The following is a 21744-nucleotide window of genomic DNA, read 5'->3' as shown; positions in this document are numbered from 1 at the left end:
CTGACCCACCGCTAAAAATGTGGGCGGGCATAGAATGCCTCCCTAGTTGATAAAAGGTTCAGATTGATTGATGGATGGATGTCATGATGTTATTGGTTGAAGTTGGTTGCTACTAGCTTACGCAAGCAAACTTCATATTTTGTTTAACAGGAAGAGGAAGATGATTGGATTTTGAAATACAAAAGTGAAGAAATTTACTTTTATGTAAAAATGATTGCATGTAAAGATGAAAAACATTCATCTCTAGAAAAGGGCAATTTAATATCACTCTAAACTTAAATCTTTGAGCGGAGTACAGAAACTTCTGCCGCTTCACATGTCTTCTTTTAGGAGATTGCCACGACTAAATGTGCCCCAGCACAACATAGGAGGCAAACATAGTTCCTATCCAGTGTAAATCCAAACAAAATCTTAATGTAAGAAAACAAGCATATTAATTAAATAAGGACACAAATAATAATTATGGCAGTTAAAATGACTAAAACATTACAATCAGTGTATGGCAAGCTACTTGGAAAGTGAAGTTAGCCGAGCTGTCAGTTACCAGACAATACATTTTATATCAATCGACGAATTAACTTATCGTTTAATAAAAAAAAAAAAATTCTTATTTATATATTCTTCATATGTTTTGTGTGTAAAAATCTTAATTTGCAAAGTAACTAAATGTAGTGAAGTATAAAGTGGCACGAAAAGAAAAGACGCAAAGTACTGAGTTACAACGCTTGAGTACATTTACCATGCTTTATTCACCCAAACGTTTTTAGCAATGTCGTCTACTTGTCAAAATATGGCCTCGCATCTAGTCTGGCATTAACTCTCTCAAGCTTGAAACAGCTAAATCCATTTCTTGTAAGGAGCCCCCTCCCTAAATATCACTGCACATACTTTCACATGTTCTCATACCCAGGCCTCCAGGGGAGGAGACTGAGGAATGTATGGATTGTTTGTGGAAAGCATCTGACGAATAGCCAAAACATTTGGAAGAATCAGCATTAAGTGTTGAGTTTCCAAAAAATGTAGAATTGATCGAAATTAATTGGCGAATGAAATCAGCGTTGTTGTTAACCAAGTATTTTGAGCAGCTCACCGTTGTTCCTCCAGGCGTATTATTTTACACTCGGCATCGGTGCAGCGGAATGGCTTTTAATAGGTTTTGGACTCTCAGTTCTGCTCCAGAGGAGAATAGGAGCTCCACCAGCCTTCTGCTACACAGACGGTAACACATTCATTATTGGTTTTAGTCTCTTTAGTGGGTTTGTTTTTGGATGGAGAAAAGGCAAAATAATATCCTGTCAGAGTGAAATGAATCTCGTCTTCATCTAGAATTACAAACATTAAACTCTACATGATAAATATGACACACCTCCATCATCAGTGCTGCTGATGTGTCCTTCGGCCACCTTCATTCAGTTGTTCTCCCTCCTGAGACACACTAACACCTGCAGCACACACACACGCCAACTGTTAGCGGTATCGCTAAAACAGTTAATAGCCCATTAAGCTGTAAATGCACGCACACGTTTGCTTTCTGTGCTGCTAAAACGATTACGCTTTCATTAAATTAAGCAGAAAGTGTCTGTGTGCGAAGGTTGAACACCTCAAACTAACTTGTTTACAACAGAAAACAACAAGACTGTTGAAATGAAATTCAATTACAATGAATACTTAAAAAGCCTCAACTGTAATTTAGCATGTTTTATGTCATCGATTCATCTTTGAATCCTGTTTACTTCACTTCTGTTTTTTTAAAAAGAAAAAAAAAATTTCCCTCCCGGGGAAAGTCACAGATGAGCTAACGTTGATTTAACACAAGTCATTCATTTTAAAGCTTAATTAATATACGTCAATAGTAAGTTTGATACTTGCACAAAACCAAGCAGGTAGCAGCAAATATTTGTGATCCTGTTCTTGGAAAACCAAAGACGTAACTATGGCGATGGGACAAAAACCCAAAATGTTCAGTTCTATATAGCGGAAGTCTGAGGTCCCAAAACAATAAATGATGATGTTCACACATGTTACATGTAACTTAAAGTGAAGTGCTGACAACATTAGATCTGTGTGGAGCGATAGAGAGACTGTAACCTTCCTCACATCGATACATGAAACAAATCTTCTCATGGTTTTCCATCATTTGAGCTCTGACTAAAGCTCTGTTAAAGAGTAAACTAAACCTGATTCAGGTCCTAATCTAGACATTTTACTGCAAAGTATTTAAATTCTATGTGCTATAAATATACATAGCAACTGCACTCTACTGGTTGAAACACAGCTATTGCAATTAGATTTTGCTATTGGCTGATCTGGTCCGTTTTATCACCAATCCCCCTCCTTCATAACCAACGTCTCCCGACTCAGCAGACTGTGAAGAGAGGTTTTTATTGTACTGTTAGCATAAATTATTTCAGTGTAACTTTATAGTTAGTTGGGTGTTTATAGTATTTTGTAGGATAGTTTGAGATTTTGGACTGTTGTTCGGTGGATTCCTGTGGTTTAGCTTTTGCTCGTAGTTCAACATAGTGTGTTTTAGGTATTTCTTTTGATTCACTTACTAAGTGTTACTTAGTTTAGCCCTGAAGGGCCGGGCTGTCATTGTTGCCAACTTGGAGACTTTCTTGCAAAATGTAGCAACTTTTGGAACTATTGCTGCTTTCATTGGCAAAGAGTTGGCAACACTGGGCTGGATCTTTCAGGTGAATATCTTTTTATCAAATCTAGCGTGCTCTTGCTAGTTTCTAATATTACCAACCCTAGCTTTAAGTTTGCAATAGAATATTAGGAGGAAGCTGTATTTTACAGCTACAAGCGTTACTAGAATAATTAGATGATATAGTAGCCACAAAATAATTGTATTTAATATATTTCATTCTATCACCATAGCAACATATCGTCATGCAGGATTCGTTGTGCAGCTTCAGTTTCTTTCTAAATTACACAGATATGCAAAACACTTGAAAACTTGGAGACTGAAAAACACACCACAATGAACCATGTGTCAGTCAGTGCCTTGCTCAAGGGAATGAAACACTCAACCCTGACTCTTGATGATTGGATCTGATGAGGCGAACACACACCTCTGGCTGCCTGTGTGTGTGTGTGTGAGTGTGTGTGTGTGTGTGTGTGTGTGTGTGTGTAATCTCACTCAAGGGTTCTCCACTGTGGCTCGCTCCATCGCTCGCTTTACATTTGTCATCATTATCTCTCTGTATCTTCATCATCTCACCTAACACGACATCTCATCTTCTCCTCCTCTCATTCTGAAGAACAAATACTGAAAATGTTCACTGAAAAGATCTTTACTGTGCTGATGTTAACATGATGTGAAATACATTTTTAGTGATTTGATTGTCATGTGCAGTAGAAGTTCAATAAAATCCATTATATATACAGTATATAAATATATATATACTGTATATATTTTCCTTATGTCTCATTATAACCAGCATTATAAGTACATCATCAGAGGTTTATCAGCGCCATTTCATGTCTGCACCATATTTCATGAATCAGAAAGAGAAAACAGGGGCCTTGTCTCTGCATTGAGTACTTTTCCTGATATGTGTTTATTACATTTTCAATGCAGGACTTTTGCTTGTAAAATAGTATTTTTAGGGCTGTGTATTGGCAAGCACCTCATGATACCTATACACGTGTCACGATGCGATATATCACGATATATTGCGATACGATACATTACGATACGATACATATTGCCATTCCTTTTTTTTTCTTTATGAAAATATAAAAATAGAGCTTAAAATGCAACTTGCTGTGTACCACCTGGATAGTCTAATACGTACATCACATATTGATAACTTAGCAGACAGATTGCATCAAAACTACTTCAAAAGCTTTTTTTATTGCACATAGTGACTCAGCAGAGAACACACTCAACTGAAATGCATTTGGCATACAAACATTATTTGAAAATGAAGTAGATTGTATTCTCATTGTATCACTGAAGCCTTTTTCACTAATTAGAATATACCGTCCCTCCATCAGAGTATCTCCGCCCACAGCTTGAGACCTACTTTTACAAAAGGTGCACCGTATTTTTCTCGCAATCCAATCACAGCATACAGTTATATTCCAGCATGTAAACATGTTCAAGTATGAACCTGAACACGAGCAAGATATGTCCCCTTTAAATAGAGAATCTGAAAAGTTCCTCCACCACTGCTGAACACTAAACAAGTTCCTGCTCCATCATTCAGTTTACTGTCCCAACATTGATGTCTGCTGGCCCCGTAGAGCTATTTACATCTATAGATGTACATTTTAAAACCATATCTCCATATAAATGCTGTAAGTGAGACTGTTGAGGAGTTGTGGTTTACATAGAAGCAGCTCTCGGCTGTTTGTTCCCTCCTCCTCCAGTTTGAGGTGATTTACTTCATTCTGCCACTAAACTGGTTTATCTCTGTCCTGGGTGTGTCCATATAACAGCAGTGACCTTTACATCCCTGATGTACAGTTGTAAAACACAAAACCCTTATCTTAGCAGCAGCTGTCCAGGAGCAAAGAGACGTCGCCCCAGTGTCAGCTGTTTTATTTTTAGGAAAAGGTCAGAAGCCATGTGATCTCTCAACTGAATACGCAAAGGTTTGAGTTCGGCATTCATCTTCGCTGTGTTTGAGTTTGACTAGATGTGTTCTCAGACAGAACGACGGATAGCCTCTATCGGACCGAATGATGTTTTAAATCTCGCTTTTTATATTTCGCCCAGGTTTCTCAGTTTGTTTGTTTATTTCACGGACTGTTAAGCTGCATTTTGTTTGACACCAAATTAAATTAATTGTCTCCTCTTCTCCCGCTGAGTCTCATCTTCCTCTCCTCCATTTGCTCTCTTTGTCCTCCCTCCCTCTTCTCTCTGTTATGCGATTACTTCCTCACCTCTTCTTCGCCTCTTGAATCCTCCTTCTTCCTCTTTCCCCCATTATCTCTCTCATCTCCTTTCAGTCAACTCAAGATGTTTGTACGATTACAGTGTTCATTGTGGGAGGATTAAATGTGCTGTCCACTGACAATATAACTATATATCTCTTTATCTCGAACTATATATTGATAAAAACTTTGAATTTTCTTTTGACTTTCCTTATATACCTCAAGGCTTACGGGAAATGGTGTTCCTTAAACACAGCTAAAAACCGGATTGTTGATATTAGATATTGATATTTAAATTCGATAGACGTATGGAGTAGGAATGCATCGATATTTCATATCGGACCGATACTGATTCATATAGCTGGATCGGGTATCGGTGACAATAGGGCTGAACAGCTCACGTCAGTTCTATGTTTATATATGACATAAATGATATACTGGAATTTTAAGTCCTGTTTAAGTTTGAACAATTTGTCACTGCATTTAAAAGGTTTACACTTGAATTGTAATAATGTAAATTCTGAATATTGTTTACCAATTTGCTTGAAGGATTTATTATTTGAAAAATTAATAACAATTCAGTACATTCATTTGTATTTATTTGTCATATTTTGTTTTACAAAGGTAAGAAAGCAATGTTTAAGTCAAGTCTAATGTATCGGTTGATACCCAAAGCCAACATTGGTATCTGTAACGGAATTAAAAAATGTGGTGCATCCCTATTATGGATCCCTATTAACGGCATAACATAATGCTGAGTACGATTTTGAGCCAAGGCTGTATTTTTAGTTATTTGCATTATTAAAAATGTCAAACTGAATATGAATCAGGGTTTTTTTTTTTTCTTACCTCACAAACAGAACCAGGAAGTTCTGGCTTCACTTCTGCTCTCTGTTAACCCGACTCTTCCTCCTCCTCCTCCTCCTGCAGAGCGTTGGTGTGAGCGTTATGGAGACCTGCAGGGGGAGCTGCTGTGCGTGGAGCTGGAGAAGGAGCGGCAGGGTTTGGGTCTCAGCCTGGCAGGAAACAGGGATCGTTCTCGCCTCAGCATCTTCGTGGTGGGACTCCATCCAGGGGGGCCGGCGGCTCGAGACGGACGCATCCGGGTCGGAGACGAGCTGCTGGAGGTGAGAACATCGATAGGGCGGATCGCCCTAAAACCTCATACAGAAATTCATGTTCCCCAGAGGATGAATCCCTCTAACTTTGGTGATCCCCTGACTTTTCCTGCAGCGCCACCATGAGGTTAAGTTTTTTTTTTTTTTTTAAGTGAAATATGTCAACAACGATTGGATGGATTGGGATGAAAAGTGGTTCATTGTTCCCCTCAGGATGAATCACATTAACTTTAGTGATCCTCTGATTGCTCCTTTAGCACCATCATCAAGTCAATGTTTGAATGTGTGCACACTTTGGTTCATGACTGCAATGCTATAATGCTAACGAGCTAAACTGTTAACATTATACGTGATAAACATCAGCATGTTAGCTTTGTCGTAGTGAGCATGTTAGGATGGTGAATTGTTTAACTTTAGGTAACGATGACAGCCTTACCGAGGGTGCAGCTACATGTTTTATTCTTGTTGACTTGTCTTCAACATGAAGTCCTAAAAAAAATGAGTCTTGTGTTGGTCATGATGATGGTAATCAAGATTATATATTTTGGCCGTAACCACAGCATATTGCTCTCATTTTATTGCATCACATGCGTGTAAGGAGGTTTCCAATTAGTTTCTATAAATATTAAACAGAGAAACCCAGAGATCCTCTCTCGCTCTCGCTCGCTCTCTCGCTCGGCGGCCTCCTCATTACAGCAGTGTCGGAGGCTCCATGAAAAACTGTTGTCAGCCGAGGAAAGCCTGGACAATTACACACTAAAACACACACTCACTACAACACACACTGCAGCACAGAGATGGTTGCGTAGTTCAAAGGCACATTAGTGCATAAATCCATGTACTGTAATACTGTAAGGGGGATGTGTGTGTGTATAGATGAGATATTGATAAACATGTGGAGGTGCTGGTAGCTTCTAACTTGCTGTAGTTTACGGCCTCACAGCTCAATGACCTCTCAATTACCCCCTATCTCAATTTAGTGTGTGTGTGTGTGTGTGTGTTGACCTTGGAGGTGTTAAAATGGAGTCATCTGGAGTTACTGCAGGAAAATTGTCTGTGTGGTCAGATAAGAGTGTTATTCTGACACTAATATTATAATTAGTAATTCCTTACTGTTTATGATAATTAATACATATTAAAAACTTGTATTGACTTTAATTTTGAAAATCAATAACTAATGATCACCTTCACTTCCTCAGCGATTATAATAACGTCTGCCTGAGACGTGTGTGCTTTCTTGTGATCAACAAGAATTTATCATCATATGTTTCTCAGAAATGAGGTTAATAATCAATATATCTCTGTTTTCATGTCAGATTAACAGCCAGGTTCTCTATGGGCGAAGTCACCAGAACGCCTCCGCCATCATTAAGAGCGCCGTCCCCAAGGTGAAACTCATCCTGCTCAGGTAGGGCTGCAAGGCATGCTGGGAAACTGTAGGCCGACCAATCAGATGGCGGAGACTCTGCTCTTCCTGTATCATTCCTTCATGAACTTTCATCATGTTTTGAAAATAATGCATTGTTTTCCATAAATATAAAATCTTCTACATTTTGAATACATGATCTAATTTTTTACTATTAAGTACAAAAGCTAAACTTGAAACTGCAAAATGCAACTTGTAATGATTGTTTAGGCTTCAAATCTCAACAAACTGTTTAAGCTGTTGATAAACTTTATTAAGTTTTAATATATTTGCATGGGACAACCATTAAGATTCCTAATATGTGGTCAGTTTATCTAAATAACTCCCGTTTGAAAATTCGCTGTGATTGTTTTCACTCTGAACTTACAATCGTGATTGAAGTGACATTAATTCATTAGCCCCGTTTGGGAAAAGTGTTATCATTGCACCTACGCAATTAATTCAGCTATGTCTTGCATTGCGAATTTTCGCAATTATTTTAGAATAATAAAACGCTTCGGCCTCGGATTTGCGAGATTTCTGCCGTAGAGATTTGAATCGGATGACGGATTAATGGTGCTGAATTTGAGACTGGGAGCATTTCTATTGCCTCTGGACACGGCGGCAGCTGAGCAGTGCGGAGCGGCAGCCGTGAGAAAACCAGTGGGGCACGGATTAATACACACACAGAGAGGGAGAGAGAACTCATTCTCTGCTCAGGTAGATGCTGTGCATTGTGAATGTATGGATTGTACTGAGCCGAAACATTCACGCCCTTAACTATTATCCCATTCATACATGATAAAAGGAATAAACTGAAACAAATCTAAGCACTTGAGAGGAAACATTGTTGTGACCCTGAAATGATCAAGATTGTTTGAGAACGGACGACATTAAATCCTTAACTAACAAAGTGAGATGTGAACATGTGTGGGCTCTGCACACTGTATCTCTCTGCCGGGCCGGCTGCCCACTGAGCAGAATATTGGATAAATGCAAAGACTAAAATCGCTCCAAAATCGCTCGGCTGGTCTTGGTTGTCTTTTCTTTTGTTGATTTTCAGGATCTGAAGGTCTCCAGCAAGAGTAAACGGATGTGTGCTCTTGATACCCGAGTGTCCGAGTCAGCCAAGACACTGTCCTCTGTGCTTGTATTTTGGCATGCTATTTTCACTGTTGGAAATCCAACACAAGCGACAAGAACCAGGAAGTATTTGAGCGACGTTGCTCCCCGCAGCTACCAAAGCTGGTTTTTCCGTGTACCAAGTGCGTCAAGAGGATACGGTAGAACAACAGATTTTGCAGCTGCGCCACAGGGACACGGAGAACATCAGTGACAACTGCAGGCATTTCTCACACTATATACCTTACTCGGATTGGTGGAGGTAAGGTGGAAAAATCAGCAGATTTTCTTTAATGAGGATCCAGAGAGACACTGACTCCCGTCGCTGATGTTACAGGACGGGAGTGTTTTTCTAAGCAGGTGGAGGCAGCAGGGAAGCACTGGGGAAGGCAGTGATGCGTTCAGGGAGACAAGACGGACGTGAAGTGTTTCTTAAGCAGAAATTCCCTTTTCAATTAAAATGCTGCCGAACATGCTGCCATCACCATGAATCCACAAGCCAGTGAGGCCGACCTGAGGAGGACGAGCGGAGGAGTTTTCCTTTTACGTGGTCAGACGTGTCCTTTTCTTAGAGTATAATAGAGTTCACTGCCTTCTACACGATGGCGATTGAGGGGAAAGTGTCTCATTCAGCCGGCAGAGAGCTGCGGGAGCTCCACCAGCGACACTGTCTTCATCCCCTCTGTGACTTCTCTGCCATCAATTTCTCTGATTCTCTGGATTGGATAAAATGAAACTGTATTGATCCCCGTGCTTAAATTGGGTCATGGCAGCAGCAGAGACTGGAGTGTTAGACGAGAATAGAACAAATCAGAGAGAGCTGAAAACAGAGAAACAGGTAAAATCCCTCCTCACAGAAGAAGCTACTGCCAAGTATCCTGATGCCGGGAAAATAACTTCTTTATTGCAAACGTATGTGAAACATATGGATCTGGGAAGACGTTAAACATTAGTTGTTGAAACTAAAGCACTAAAGTGCAGAGGTTTTTCTCCTTTGTGTCGGTGTTTTGGTTTTTAGGCTTGAGAAAATCCAAGATGGTTTTGCGATTGAACCGACGGAGATATCTCAGCACAGTTTCATGACAGGTCATGAAATAGTCTCACGACCTCTTGGTTCCATGTACAGGGACACAAATTGTCTGTTTTTTTTTTGTGTCGCTCACGCCAAAAATGTTGCCAATGCAAAGTCAATTAGGATACTTTTTTTTGTGGTGGACACAAAAATTTAATGCATCCATGTGACAAAGCAACAGCCAGAGCTAGTGACGTCGTATTTGATATCCAAAAAGATCACTTATGGCGGTTGGTAGAGGATGGTGATACCAAGACCATGAGAACCACGACAAACAGTGTTCGACACCGCGTTGTGCTTTTATGGTTGTGCTTTTGTTGCCCAAACCTTGCGAGTGGTTTTGTTGCCTAAAAAAAACGTTTTGAACGATTCAAAGATGCAGACAGTTCCATGTCCACGAAGCCAATCGATTGTATTTCGTGACTATTTCACAAACTGCCTCGAATGTTGAATATTTAAATTAAAGTTTAAATGAAAGCCCAATAAATCTCATCTGAATTTTATCTTGAAATGACAAGTTTTAAAAAAGGGGGCTTCAGAATCGGTCCAAAGTAGCCACCTAGTAGACACAAGATATAGTTTAGTACTGTTGTAAAGAAAAAGATGTTACTGAAGGGTAGATCAGATCCTTAGGGGGCGCCCTGTTGGCTCACTGGGTAGAGCGCTTGCCATTAAGGCCGAGTCATAAATTGTGCCGAATAAAGCAGAAATGCCCCCAAAAAAATAATCACACTCGCCTGGAACAACGTTGAGATTATGACTCAGGCTGTAACGTGTCACTGAGCTCTCACCGGAGCGCCTGTAGGACGTGATCTGATGCACTCAGACGTGTCCGCCCCTGAGGGCGTTTAGCTTGAGTCTCGTCTGACTCATAAGAGAACAGACGGGGACACTCTGCAGACAACGGCCATTCGGAAACTTCAAAGTCCCAACTGCAACCCGTCTGTCTGATCCGAAGGCGGCAAGGCGGAGACAGAGCTCTGTGTTCGCCGTATAACAACCACAAAGCTCTCAGTTTCGCTGGGTTGGCTCTTGATGAAAGCCGACAGGAGGGGGACAGTCCTTCACATTCAGTCCTTTTGAGATGGGAGAGAGGAGTGAGGACGGGGACTCTCTGCAAAACAGATTAAACTCTGCTAGCCCTCCTCCTCATTCTCCTCCTCCTCCTCCTCCTCCTCAGCTGCAGGAATGAGCTTTCCACTGCAGGGATTGATTCGCAGCTTTTGAAGCGAGCAGGTGTGGTGTATTTTACCGAGGTCTCATTAAGACCAGAGCCTCGCACCGGTTCAGCCTCCCTGTCAGACAGGATTTAAAGTGCAGGCCGACTTGGACTCTGCTGCCGAGAAGATAATCACACAAGAGTTTATCCCTCTAGTTTCTCCATGTTTTCATTCTCCGCAAAGGATGCTCTAGCAGGTGAATCTGAGTCGAAGATCATAGTCCTTCTCAGAGTCACAACTCAGAGAAATGTTAACACACAGCAATAAAACACATATTGATATCATTCAGTGTGACTCGCACTGCAGGATATCATTATCGCCAACGTCCATCCAGAATATATGTCCATAAATCCATAAAAAATCTTTAGTATTATCAGTGATAGTTGTGGTTCATGGGTACACCGCAACAGGAGCTGCTAATGAGTCTAATGAGATGGTTGGGCTGCTGTATGAAATTATGTGACAATGTAGGAAAATGCAACTGGGAAATGTAGCACTATTAACCATCACAAAAATGACAATTACCAACATTATAAGCCACCGTGTTCTGAACAGACACATTACAAAATAACACTGACAAAAAGTGACATTTGCTACAATAATGCATAAAGTTGGCGGTTTGCAGGTCGGGCTATAGGATGGTTGCTCTGCTCCGCTGCTCGCAAAAGGTGGATAAATATAATATCGAGTGCCTTGTTATTGGGCATCAACCTGGTCTTTACTCGTATTGTCAAAAGAATTGACAGCTGGAAGTATTGATACTAGCCATGTTCGTTGTTTATCATTGATCATTTTGGGGGAGTGGCTTTGGAGGGAGGCCTGAAGAGATGGGCTGTCAGTGTTTTTGACTTTTGACAGCAACTTTGTAATTTTCTCGCTAGATTTAGCAACTTTTGGAGCTAGTGCTACTAGCTACTTTCATTGAAAAAGAGTTGGCAACACTGGGCTGGATTTTTCAGTTGGACACTTTTAAAATCTAGCGTACTCTTGCGGTTTTCTCCAATGTTGCGACCCCAGCTTTAAATAAATGTAAAATGTACTTCTTTAAAACTCTTTTTTTTAAATTTCTGACAGCATTTGCGTATCAGGTAAACCTATAAGGTCCTGAGGCAGAGGTTGGGAGAAGATGCTCTAGCACCACCATCAGGACAAAACTTTGACCATTCCCTTGTACTTAAGGTCAAAAACAAGATATACTTTGCACAGTATATATTTCTTCTTGTTCCATGCTCAGGACAAACTTTGCATTTTTATCTCCACTACTGACTTTAAGAGGACAAAAATCACCAGGATGTTATCTACCTGTAATGAACCCTGCAGCCTCCGTAAGCTGAATATTTAAAACATCTGCATCCTCAGTCTGACACATGGAGATGGATGAGTGTGTAAGTCAGAACTGCTACTAAAGACCTCCGTCACTCTGAGTGATGGGGCTGTTTGCTGTGTTCAGGCTCATGAGACGCCTCCATGTCAACATGAGACATAAATCACGACCACAACAAGTCGTTAAGTCTGTTACTGAGCTGTAAGTGTCTCGCTGGTGTTAAATCAAGACTCATTTTCACGTCAGTGCTGCTGTAAAATCTTCAGTCGATGACTGTTTTTATCATCACCTCCATGTTAACGTTAAACCTCCAAATTACTTTTAAGGCCCAACAGCTCCTGTGTTGTTTGGTTGTAGTCATGTGATGACATGTCGGCATCGAGTCGTGCTTCGTCGCCAGATACTAGCGGCTTCGCTGACGTCTGTCACATCCTGACAGCTGTGGTGTCGTAGTGTTTGACAGCGATGGAAAACGTCCTCTGGGTCACAAACCTACAGATGGGAACAGAGTGGCGACGGTTTGTTAAATACATTCAATCTGAAAACATCACTCGTACACGTTCGGGTCCTGAACGCCCGGCAGCTGTTTGAATTGTTTAAAAACACAGAAGAAACTCTCAAGTGAAGTCGATATCTATTTCTCATATTTGGGCTTTTGTAGACACTATGGGTTTAACCATTTGTATGGAAGAGTGTGAATGAGATTCAAGTCTGTCAGCAACATAAAAACCATCCCTCATTTGTAACCTGATGTAAAACACATTGAAGTGTTGTTGCTGTGTAATACCAGGGATATATCAAATACTTGTATTTAGTTCATTTGTATGTGTACCTGTGGTGGAGGAAAAAATAGTATTAGGGTTAGTACCACATGGTGAAAATACTGTGTTGTCAGTAAAAGACCATGCATTTGACATTTTTAGTAAAAGCATTAGCATAAAAATATACTGCAAGTACCAACAGTAAAGGTTATGCAGAAAGGATCATTTCAGAATAATAAATATTATATTATTGGATTATATTTATTGATGCATCCCTGTGTTCATAAATATATGTAGTGAAGTACAAAGTACAATATTAGTCTCTGAGATGTAATGGCGTAGAAGTATAGAGTAGCATGAAATGGAATTACGCAAGTGAACTACAAGTACCTCAAACTGTACTTAAGTACAGTACTTGAGTAAATGTACTTAATTACTTTTCATCACTGATTTTTGACTGTATTAAACCAGATGATGATCTTTCTCTGGTCTAAACACCATAAAACTGTTTAATAACACTGTAGTCACTACCAGCTGATATTGTGTTATAAGATCAGATATAACAAATGAAATATGTTGTCAGTTAATATCTTTTGTTTTTGAGATTTGTGAGATACATTAATTAACATTTCCTCATGCTGATAAGAGGAACAGAGTCTGGTGTTATATTTTCTTCAAAATGTATTTCTATCAGTGTCATGTTCATGGAGAGAAAGCTGTCATTTTTGAGACCCTGAACTCTTCATACTATAAGTGTTTATTGATTTTTTTTTTTTTTTACCTCAGCATGAATATTTTCAAGCAGGGTACTTTTGTTGTGATCAATAGTCTCTTTTATTTCTTCAGGAAACCTTTTGTGTGTGCTATCTCCCAGTTCACCAGACTGTTCTGACCATGTCGTGGTTTTTATTTTGCCTGCCGGCCTGCTCTGATTGAATGCGGTCGGCGTGTCGGGGCCATGAGGACACTGGCGCTCTCGCCGCGTTCGGCCAGGTGACAAAATCTCGTTATAGTCTTGTCCACGGGCCGCCGCTGAATGATTTATCTCCGATAAAGGTCGCCACGGCAATGAGCAATGGGATGTCGACGGGGGCAGGAGTGCATCGCCATGGAAACCGAAATGGTCACCCTGCCAGCCCGGTCCATCCCTCTGCACATCTAACTTACTGTGTGACGATACTGATGGAGTAGATTGGTTTCCAAAGTGATCAAACAATCATTGTAGTAAAGAAGCGGCTTCAGATGTCGCATAACGAGTCTGTAAAGGTGGGTTTTAATCGGTGTCCGGATTACACTGCGGCGTTCCTGAAAGCTGCAACAACACACAGCTGAGAACACAGCATTTAAATAATGTTCAAAATTCTTATTCCATGTACAGATCAGACCTCCAGGTTTGAACCAGGGGACAGCTTCAGGAGATCAAGTTCATCACTGTCAATGATGACAGTGAAACGGTGATTCTCATCAGGCTCCCCTGTGACAATGCTGATACAAATGTTCCTACAACATTAAGTTAAAAATCACCTAAATATATAATCTAATTAGAATCTAAGACATGAAATAGTTTATATCCAGATCAATCATGTTACTCCCATTATCGACAGAAGACGGATGCACCGGGCACATTTAAAATCACCATCAAATCCAGTTTTAATAATCCATTTGAATGGATTTAGCCTGAACTACTTTAGATGTTTAAAAAAAAAAAAGACTCACAGAAGAGTCGACATAGAAACAACAACAAAAGAAATGGTTTGGGAACAGACAGTAGTGCAAGTGTCGAAGACAGACAAAATGCAGATATCCTGTAGGTGTGTCTGCATTGACCATTGCTGTAATGTTTGATTGAATGAATAAAAAACACAATTAAGCAATGACACTCATTTGAATCTATGCAGCAGTCTACAGTTCACTGTGTAATGCATCATGTTGACTGTTTAAAACTTCCTCTGAACTGAAACTGTCAGTCCTGCTGTGTGTTTAGTTCTGTTAGCCAAAGACACGTATGACTCCCACTGGCTGCTAACAGCTAACTAGCTCTCCTTCCTGCTCCGCTTTAGTCAGGTGGTCATATATAATATACCTAGACTTACATAGAAATGTCCTGATTTCAGTCCTGCTCCTCAGAGGATAATTTAAAATATGTGACGCCGTGATGTGTCCTTTTAGCACCGCCCTCAGAAAAAAACTTGTACATGTATGACTCCACTGGTACGGTATCAGATCAATCATCTGGATGTTGTAGTATTGAGGCCTCTCAGCGGAACATCTAAAGAGTGAATGTTAAACTAATTAACCTGTTCAGGTGGATGATTGGCTGACGGTGTCTGTCTTGCGTGACTGAAGCAGGAAGTAACAGACTGATCCATAAATTCCAGTTTCTGACGGCTTCACTTGCACCAAGGACACATTAAAGGTTCATCGCGAAGGGGTCAGATACTGGGCAAGGACAATAAGGTAATATATATATTAAAATAAAATAAATGGTCGAAGGGTGGAGATACTGAGGGACCAGGACAGATGGAATGAAGCAAGAGAAGACAAAGCTTGGAGCGCAGGAATAGATTATTCTTCCTTTCACAGCCATTCAGGTTTGTCTGAGCTTTGTGTATATAAAGATGGACAACATGACAGCTCCCCAAGCCAAAACATCTCGATTGTCCCCTTGGTGGCTGGCTGCAGTATAGGTCATAAACCCCGCCCCCTATACGGTATGTTAAAGATGAGACATGGGCCAAACATAAAAACCCAAGTACACGTCAAATGCAGTCTCCCCAAAGATGGTTTCTGTTATTTTAGGTAGTTCTTATCATGCTGATGTATGGCTACAAATGACATTTTACATGTGTGTTATAGTAAAAAGTATAAAAGACATTATAGAAATAAATGGTTGGGGTAAATCCCCACCACACAAAAACAGAAACAACTCACAAAATAATTAAAACAAATATTTACATAGGCTGAATATTTCTACATCTTAAACCACAAACCCCCACATTTATGTCAGGAGTTAAGCTTTCGTACGTAAGTCTCTGTACATGATGTAAAATCAAATCCAGTCCATAACTTTCACATCATGAAAACTGAGCTTCAAAATCATAAATTACAAAAATTATTTATATTAGCATTTCCTGATTTGCCACAACTAAGGTTAAGCTTATGGCCATGATGAAAACTGTTTAAAAAAATATTGACTGTCCTCTTGTGGCAGTTGTCTGGCATTATATTGGAGTTAACTGTAAATATATTGTTTTTTGTATTGATCCCTTTGTAGAGCAACTAGATTGTAAGAGATGGGTAAGGTACAGAAATCCAGTTTTTTTTTTTTTTGGTTTCAAATGAAAACCCCAAGCAAAATAACACCGGGCCAGCTTTTTGACTTAGACTGTCAGAGCTTTTTGTTTTTTGACGATATTGTCTGCAGAGCAGGACTTTAAGACGGTGAATAAGCTGCAGACCGGATCCTATAGTCTGCTTCTCTCAGTGAACTCTGGTTGTCTTTCTTCCTCATCAATGTATCCCTTTAATCTCTGTTCAGTAAGAGTTGTGATGCAAGTTGAAGGTGAGGAAATCTTCATCTAATCATTGATGCTGTCATAGAAGAAGTTAAATCAGATTGAGAAACTGGAGCATCTTGTGGCCGTACCATAGAGGATGATAATAATCACGGTGCCTTTTGATGGAGAACGGCTGATAATGATTCTCTCTGATGACGTTCAATCCATAATTTCAGGCATAATTTCCTGCTCTATTAGAGAGCAGACAATAAGTCAGTGATGTGGTGCTGATTTAGGTGATCAGAAAGGTTTCCACTTAAATGTATTGTCTCCGTCTTATATTTAAAATACTCAACCATTTTAAAGCTCTCTGAAGATGAAGGAAAGGAAGTGAAGGGTGTTGTTGATCCGTCGATCGCTCTGCGTGTTCAGCCCGAAGGAGTGGAGAAGTCAGATTGGAACGTTTCTGTCATCAAACGTTAAAAGTGCTGACGTTTCCCTTAATATTCAGTGACCCTGAACGCCTCATATAACTCCTAAAGATATTTCTAATTGTTTGGTCATTTTTCACCCTCATTGTTCATCGCTCCTCTAGTCACGCAGCAATACTGCACTCAACTCTGTTATTAGTTTTACTGGTTCCAGATAATCTTTCCCTCGCCGTTTGATTGACAGGTGATCTCTGTGAAGTGGAGTTTAGAAGCACTAATGATGACGCAGTCTAAATAAGAAAGCAGAATGAGACTCTGAGACAAAAAAATCCTCCATCTCGGTCCTCTCTGATGTTCATCCTGGAGCTCCACAGATGGCTCCGTTTAGCGCCAGAGCCTCGAATCAAACAATTCCGGCGTCAGACGGCTCCACCGCAGAAGGATTTGAAGTGTCCCATGTGGTGGACTCGCACCATATGTCGTCATGTAGCAGATGTCTTCTTAAACACTCCGGGTTTCATCTCCCTCATCGCATCCTCCTTCATGTCCGTCGGCACACTTCGGGGATGCGTTGTTGGTTTTCCGCTCCATTGCCTGAGAAGCTTCTTGTTGTTGTTCCTGCTGATGAGATACCCGATTTGATAAATATAATTTCTCCCTCAGCCGTGTGATTGTTCAGTTTAGATTACAGCGATGTTCCCATCAGGAGCGTTTAGTGAGTCACCAGCTGCTGCTGGGAGGAGGAAAGGAAGTCTGAGTCAGCATCCGTCTTTGTCCCATCGTTCCTCATCCTTGGGCTTCGTGAACTTTGACAGATGAAGGTGCTCAGCAGGATGAAGACATAAAGGTCAGACTCCCTGCCATTAGCCCAGTAATGATCCGACCATAGACTGTATATAAGAAGTGGACGTAGTCATCGTGACGTCACCCATTGGGTTGTGGTCTGCCGTTTTGAAGCCTTGAGTTTGGCAATTTCGCCCGTTGCCATCTTGGATTACGGCCCTTGCCATGTTCTTGGTTATTTGCTACCAATGAACGGAGATTACCATATTTGGAATGTGGAGGAGTGACATAGAGGAGGATAAGGCTCTGGTAGTGGCAGCGACCTGCCAATCACAGTAAGCCCCGCCCTAAAGCATACCCTGCTTTATGGTCTATTTGACTCTAAATGGACCATCATTTACTAAATGAACATCATGCTGTATTGTAGAAGATTTGAAACTAGAGATTGAGACCATAAACTCATGTTTACAATGTTTACTGAGGTAATAAATCAAGAGAGAAGTAAAGTCATTTTCTCAGACTTCGATACAACCAGAGGAGTCGCCCCCTGCTGGTCAGTAGCTATAATGCAAGTTTTAAGACACTTCCTTCTACACAACCTGAGGTTGCCGCCTGGATCAGACCCAACAGACATGAGGCGTTCGGGGACCAACACCAGCATCCGTCGCTGCTGGTTTTATCCCATGTAGCGAGTCATAGTGGACACCCAGCGTCCCTGACAGAATGAGTGTCTGAATATTTTTGCCATCTCTCCCTGCTATTTTTCTTCGCGCCTACATTGCCCACAGTTCAGCTGGACGGGAGCCGTGTGTGCACATAGGAAAAGTTTGCATTAAGAAAGTTTTGTTGCCCTAAACCTGAGGGGATTTATGGCAGAAAGCTCTGAAGGCAACGTTCTCCAGTGAATGTTGTGTGTGGGATTGTGGTGTGCTATGCTAGCAGCTAACAGCTACAGAGGCCCTTTCTAACTCCACAACTTATGATTTTTTTTTCTTCAAACTTGTAGTCTTCAGTCCCAGCCGGTGCTGACTCAAGTAAGACCAGAAACCTGAAAACAGACTGATGCTGTGAATCAGATCTCTGAATGAATAAAAGTCTCTGACTTCACACTAGATTCATTTAAAAGGCAATTTTGTGAGTTTCAATTCAATTTATTTTGTATAGCCCAAAATTACAAATTTGCATCAGAGGGCTTTACAATCTGTACACATACGACATCCTCTGTCCCAGGACCCTCACATCGGTACAGGAAATACTCCCTCAAAAAAACCTTTAAAAGAAAGGAAGAAACCTCAGAGAGATCAACAGAGGAGGCATCCTCTATCAGGATGGACAGAAATGCAATAGATGTCATGTGTACAGAATGAACAACATAACAGAGTTACAGCACATTCAATGCATAGGACAAAAATTATATAACACAAGAAGTGCTTCCACCTCCATAAAAAAACGTGAATCAGAATGTTAAAAACAGGTCTCCATCTTAGGTTTGTGGTTGTGCAGCAGTCGTATTATTGCAGCTGAACGTTCATCTGCACTGCTGCTGCAGGCCGCAGATCAGCTGCAGCTCTGTGACTGATCCGCTCTCACAGGGACATAATGAAACACCGAGCGGACATGTGTTTATGCTAGAGAGGGGGGGAGGGTCTCAGGTGGTGAAACTCTGCATTAATAATTCCATCAGTTCCTTGCTGATGAGAAAATGTGTTTTTCTTGCTTCTTTTCTGGTTTTTCGTGTTGCAGCCCAAACTGCACTGATGTCTCTCTCTGTCTCTCTCCGTAGAAATGAGGATGCTATAAACCAGATGGCCGTCCCCCCCTTCGCCTCTCCCCCTCCTCCCCCTCCTCCCCCTGTCCTCAGCCCCATCAGCCCCAAGGTAACAACGCACTCTTTTAACACTGACACACATCACCGTCCACAAGCTTCTGTCTCTTTTTAACTCCGGAGAACACACATAAATACGTCAGGAACATAAAACTGCAGACGGAGCTGCTGTCAGTCCAACACAATATGATTTGCCCATGTGGGTGCTGATGATGACGTCACCAAAACTGTCCAATCAGTGAGTTACATGTCAGTCTGTAAGCCAGTGTGACCAGAATGTAAAGACAACAATTAACTGAGCTCCAGGTGTGAAACATAAAAATGTATTGTTTATTATTATAACATGCCTCATTTGTTGGACTTACAATATGACATTTTTTGAGTATTTTGTGACTTTTTCACATAATGTACTATGACTTAAATTGACTTACTATACTGTGACTTTTTTGATGTACTATGATATAACCATTTTGACATATTATGCTGTTACTTTTTATGTATACTATTATGACTTTTTCAACATGTTATACTATGACTTTTTTTTCCTTCCTATATTTTGACATTCATTAGTCCACAATAGTGTAATTAATATTTGTAACGTTTGTTGTACTTCTGTAGGTCGCACAGGTACAGAGCTGGAGTTGGGAGGTGGTTAGCCTAGCTTAGCATAAAGACTTGAAGCAGAGGGAAACAGCTAGCCTGGCTCTAAAGTTCGCTGGTTAATATGTGTGTAATATGCTAATCTCAACACAAACAGAAATGTATAAAACACAGTTTGTTGTTTCCAGTCGCTCTTTTATCTCTTCTTTTAAAGCGGTTTCAAACTGTTGGTGGGAAAGTTATTTACTGGCCTCAGACCAAACACACTCTGTCAGGAGAGGTTAAGAAACAAGACAAGACGTCAAACCTGACGTTCAATTTAACTCTCACTCTCCATTTAACTGACACTCTCATTCCTGAGAGTCACTCTGGATTAAAGACGGAGAGGCAACCGTAGACTGACCTGCATGTATTCTCCTTCTTCTTCTTCTTCTTCTTCTTCTTCTTCTGTGTCAGTCCGTCTCTCCAGCTCCTCTCGGCGTCTCCGTCCCCACAGACGAACCTCGCCCCCCCGACAGCCTGACCCTCCACCTGTCATCGGACCCGCAGGTTAGTCATAATCACTTTCAGACACTCGTCACATTGATATCTCGTGTGAATATTTCGATGGATCATTTATTTTGGGGATCTCTCTCTCTCTCGCTCACTCGCTCGCTCACTCACTCAGAAACAGTGACAATGTTCCCCCCAAAAGATTATCGGTCATTATTGGACTAATATTCCTTATTTTAACAGTAAATTGTTTTGGCTGGAACTAGATTATTCAGAAATATTCAATATAATCTGATGAAAAAAGAACATTTGAAACAGGACTGAGACTAAATGAAAAAAAGAAACCACAAAATTTAGAGAGAAAACATTTTGACTGAAAGTTGACTTTGTGTTGTCAACTAAAACTATGAAGGATAAAAATGACTAAAATGTCACTAAAACTATTGCTTATTTTTGTCTAGACGCTAAGATTTACTCATGCATAACTTAACTAATCATTTCCGGTGTACTGTTGGTTTGTTTAAACTACAACAAAACATCATATTTTGTGAACTCTGGGGGGCTGTGTACAGGTGTCACTAGAGGGGAAACAACCCGAAGTTTCAGCCCACATTGCACCGGAATATGAAAGTGTAAACTGATCTGTGGTCTGTCGAACAGGACGCGAAGAGCGATGAAGGCGAGCAGAACAACAGGAACGGAAACAGAAGCAGCAGCAACAGCAACAACAGCGCCCCCACGAGTCTGACACAGAGCGACACCTCCACCAAGGTGATTTGGTCTGGCTGACCTCATTCACACACTGTGGAGGAAGTACTGAGAGCGTTTACTCCAGGGAGAGTAGAAACACCACCATTTAAAAAATACTAATATATTAATAATAATCTTATTTCACTAAACATACAAGAGTAGTATTAAGTAAAAGTACTCACTATGCAGCCAAAGTGGTCTATTGATGTATATATTACACTATCTGACAATTGTTATTGATGCAGGAACATGTACGATGCATTTAAATATAGCAGTTGGTAGTAGAAGAGCTGATTATACTCATTTAATGCATCACATTTTATAGGATCATTATCTAAATAAATATATATATATATATATATACATAGAGAGTACTTTTACTTAATACTACTCTTGTATGTTTTTTCTTTTTTTTATTTTTATTTGTAAAGTAACTATAATTTTTATATATTTTTTT

General features: G+C 40.5%; 1 protein-coding gene across 5 annotated transcripts in view; it reads left to right on the top strand.

Annotated features, from left to right (window-relative positions):
* LOC116398734 (inaD-like protein) overlaps positions 1-21744 on the top strand; it is an 84001-nt gene that overhangs the window by 46441 nt on the left and 15816 nt on the right. For all 5 annotated transcript variants that reach the window (XM_031875306.1, XM_031875305.1, XM_031875303.1 and 2 more), the window contains 5 exons: positions 5818-6014; positions 7322-7413; positions 19404-19497; positions 20502-20594; positions 21198-21308. In XM_031875306.1, coding sequence (XP_031731166.1) covers positions 5818-6014; positions 7322-7413; positions 19404-19497; positions 20502-20594; positions 21198-21308 — 587 coding nt within the window. The remainder of the gene's footprint in view (positions 1-5817; positions 6015-7321; positions 7414-19403; positions 19498-20501; positions 20595-21197; positions 21309-21744) is intronic.

Source organism: Anarrhichthys ocellatus, unplaced genomic scaffold, assembly GCF_004355925.1.
Source record: "Anarrhichthys ocellatus isolate YVR2014 unplaced genomic scaffold, GSC_Weel_1.0 scaffold88, whole genome shotgun sequence".
Classification (NCBI taxonomy): domain Eukaryota; kingdom Metazoa; phylum Chordata; class Actinopteri; order Perciformes; family Anarhichadidae; genus Anarrhichthys; species Anarrhichthys ocellatus.
This window is presented reverse-complemented; position numbering and strand designations above follow the sequence as displayed.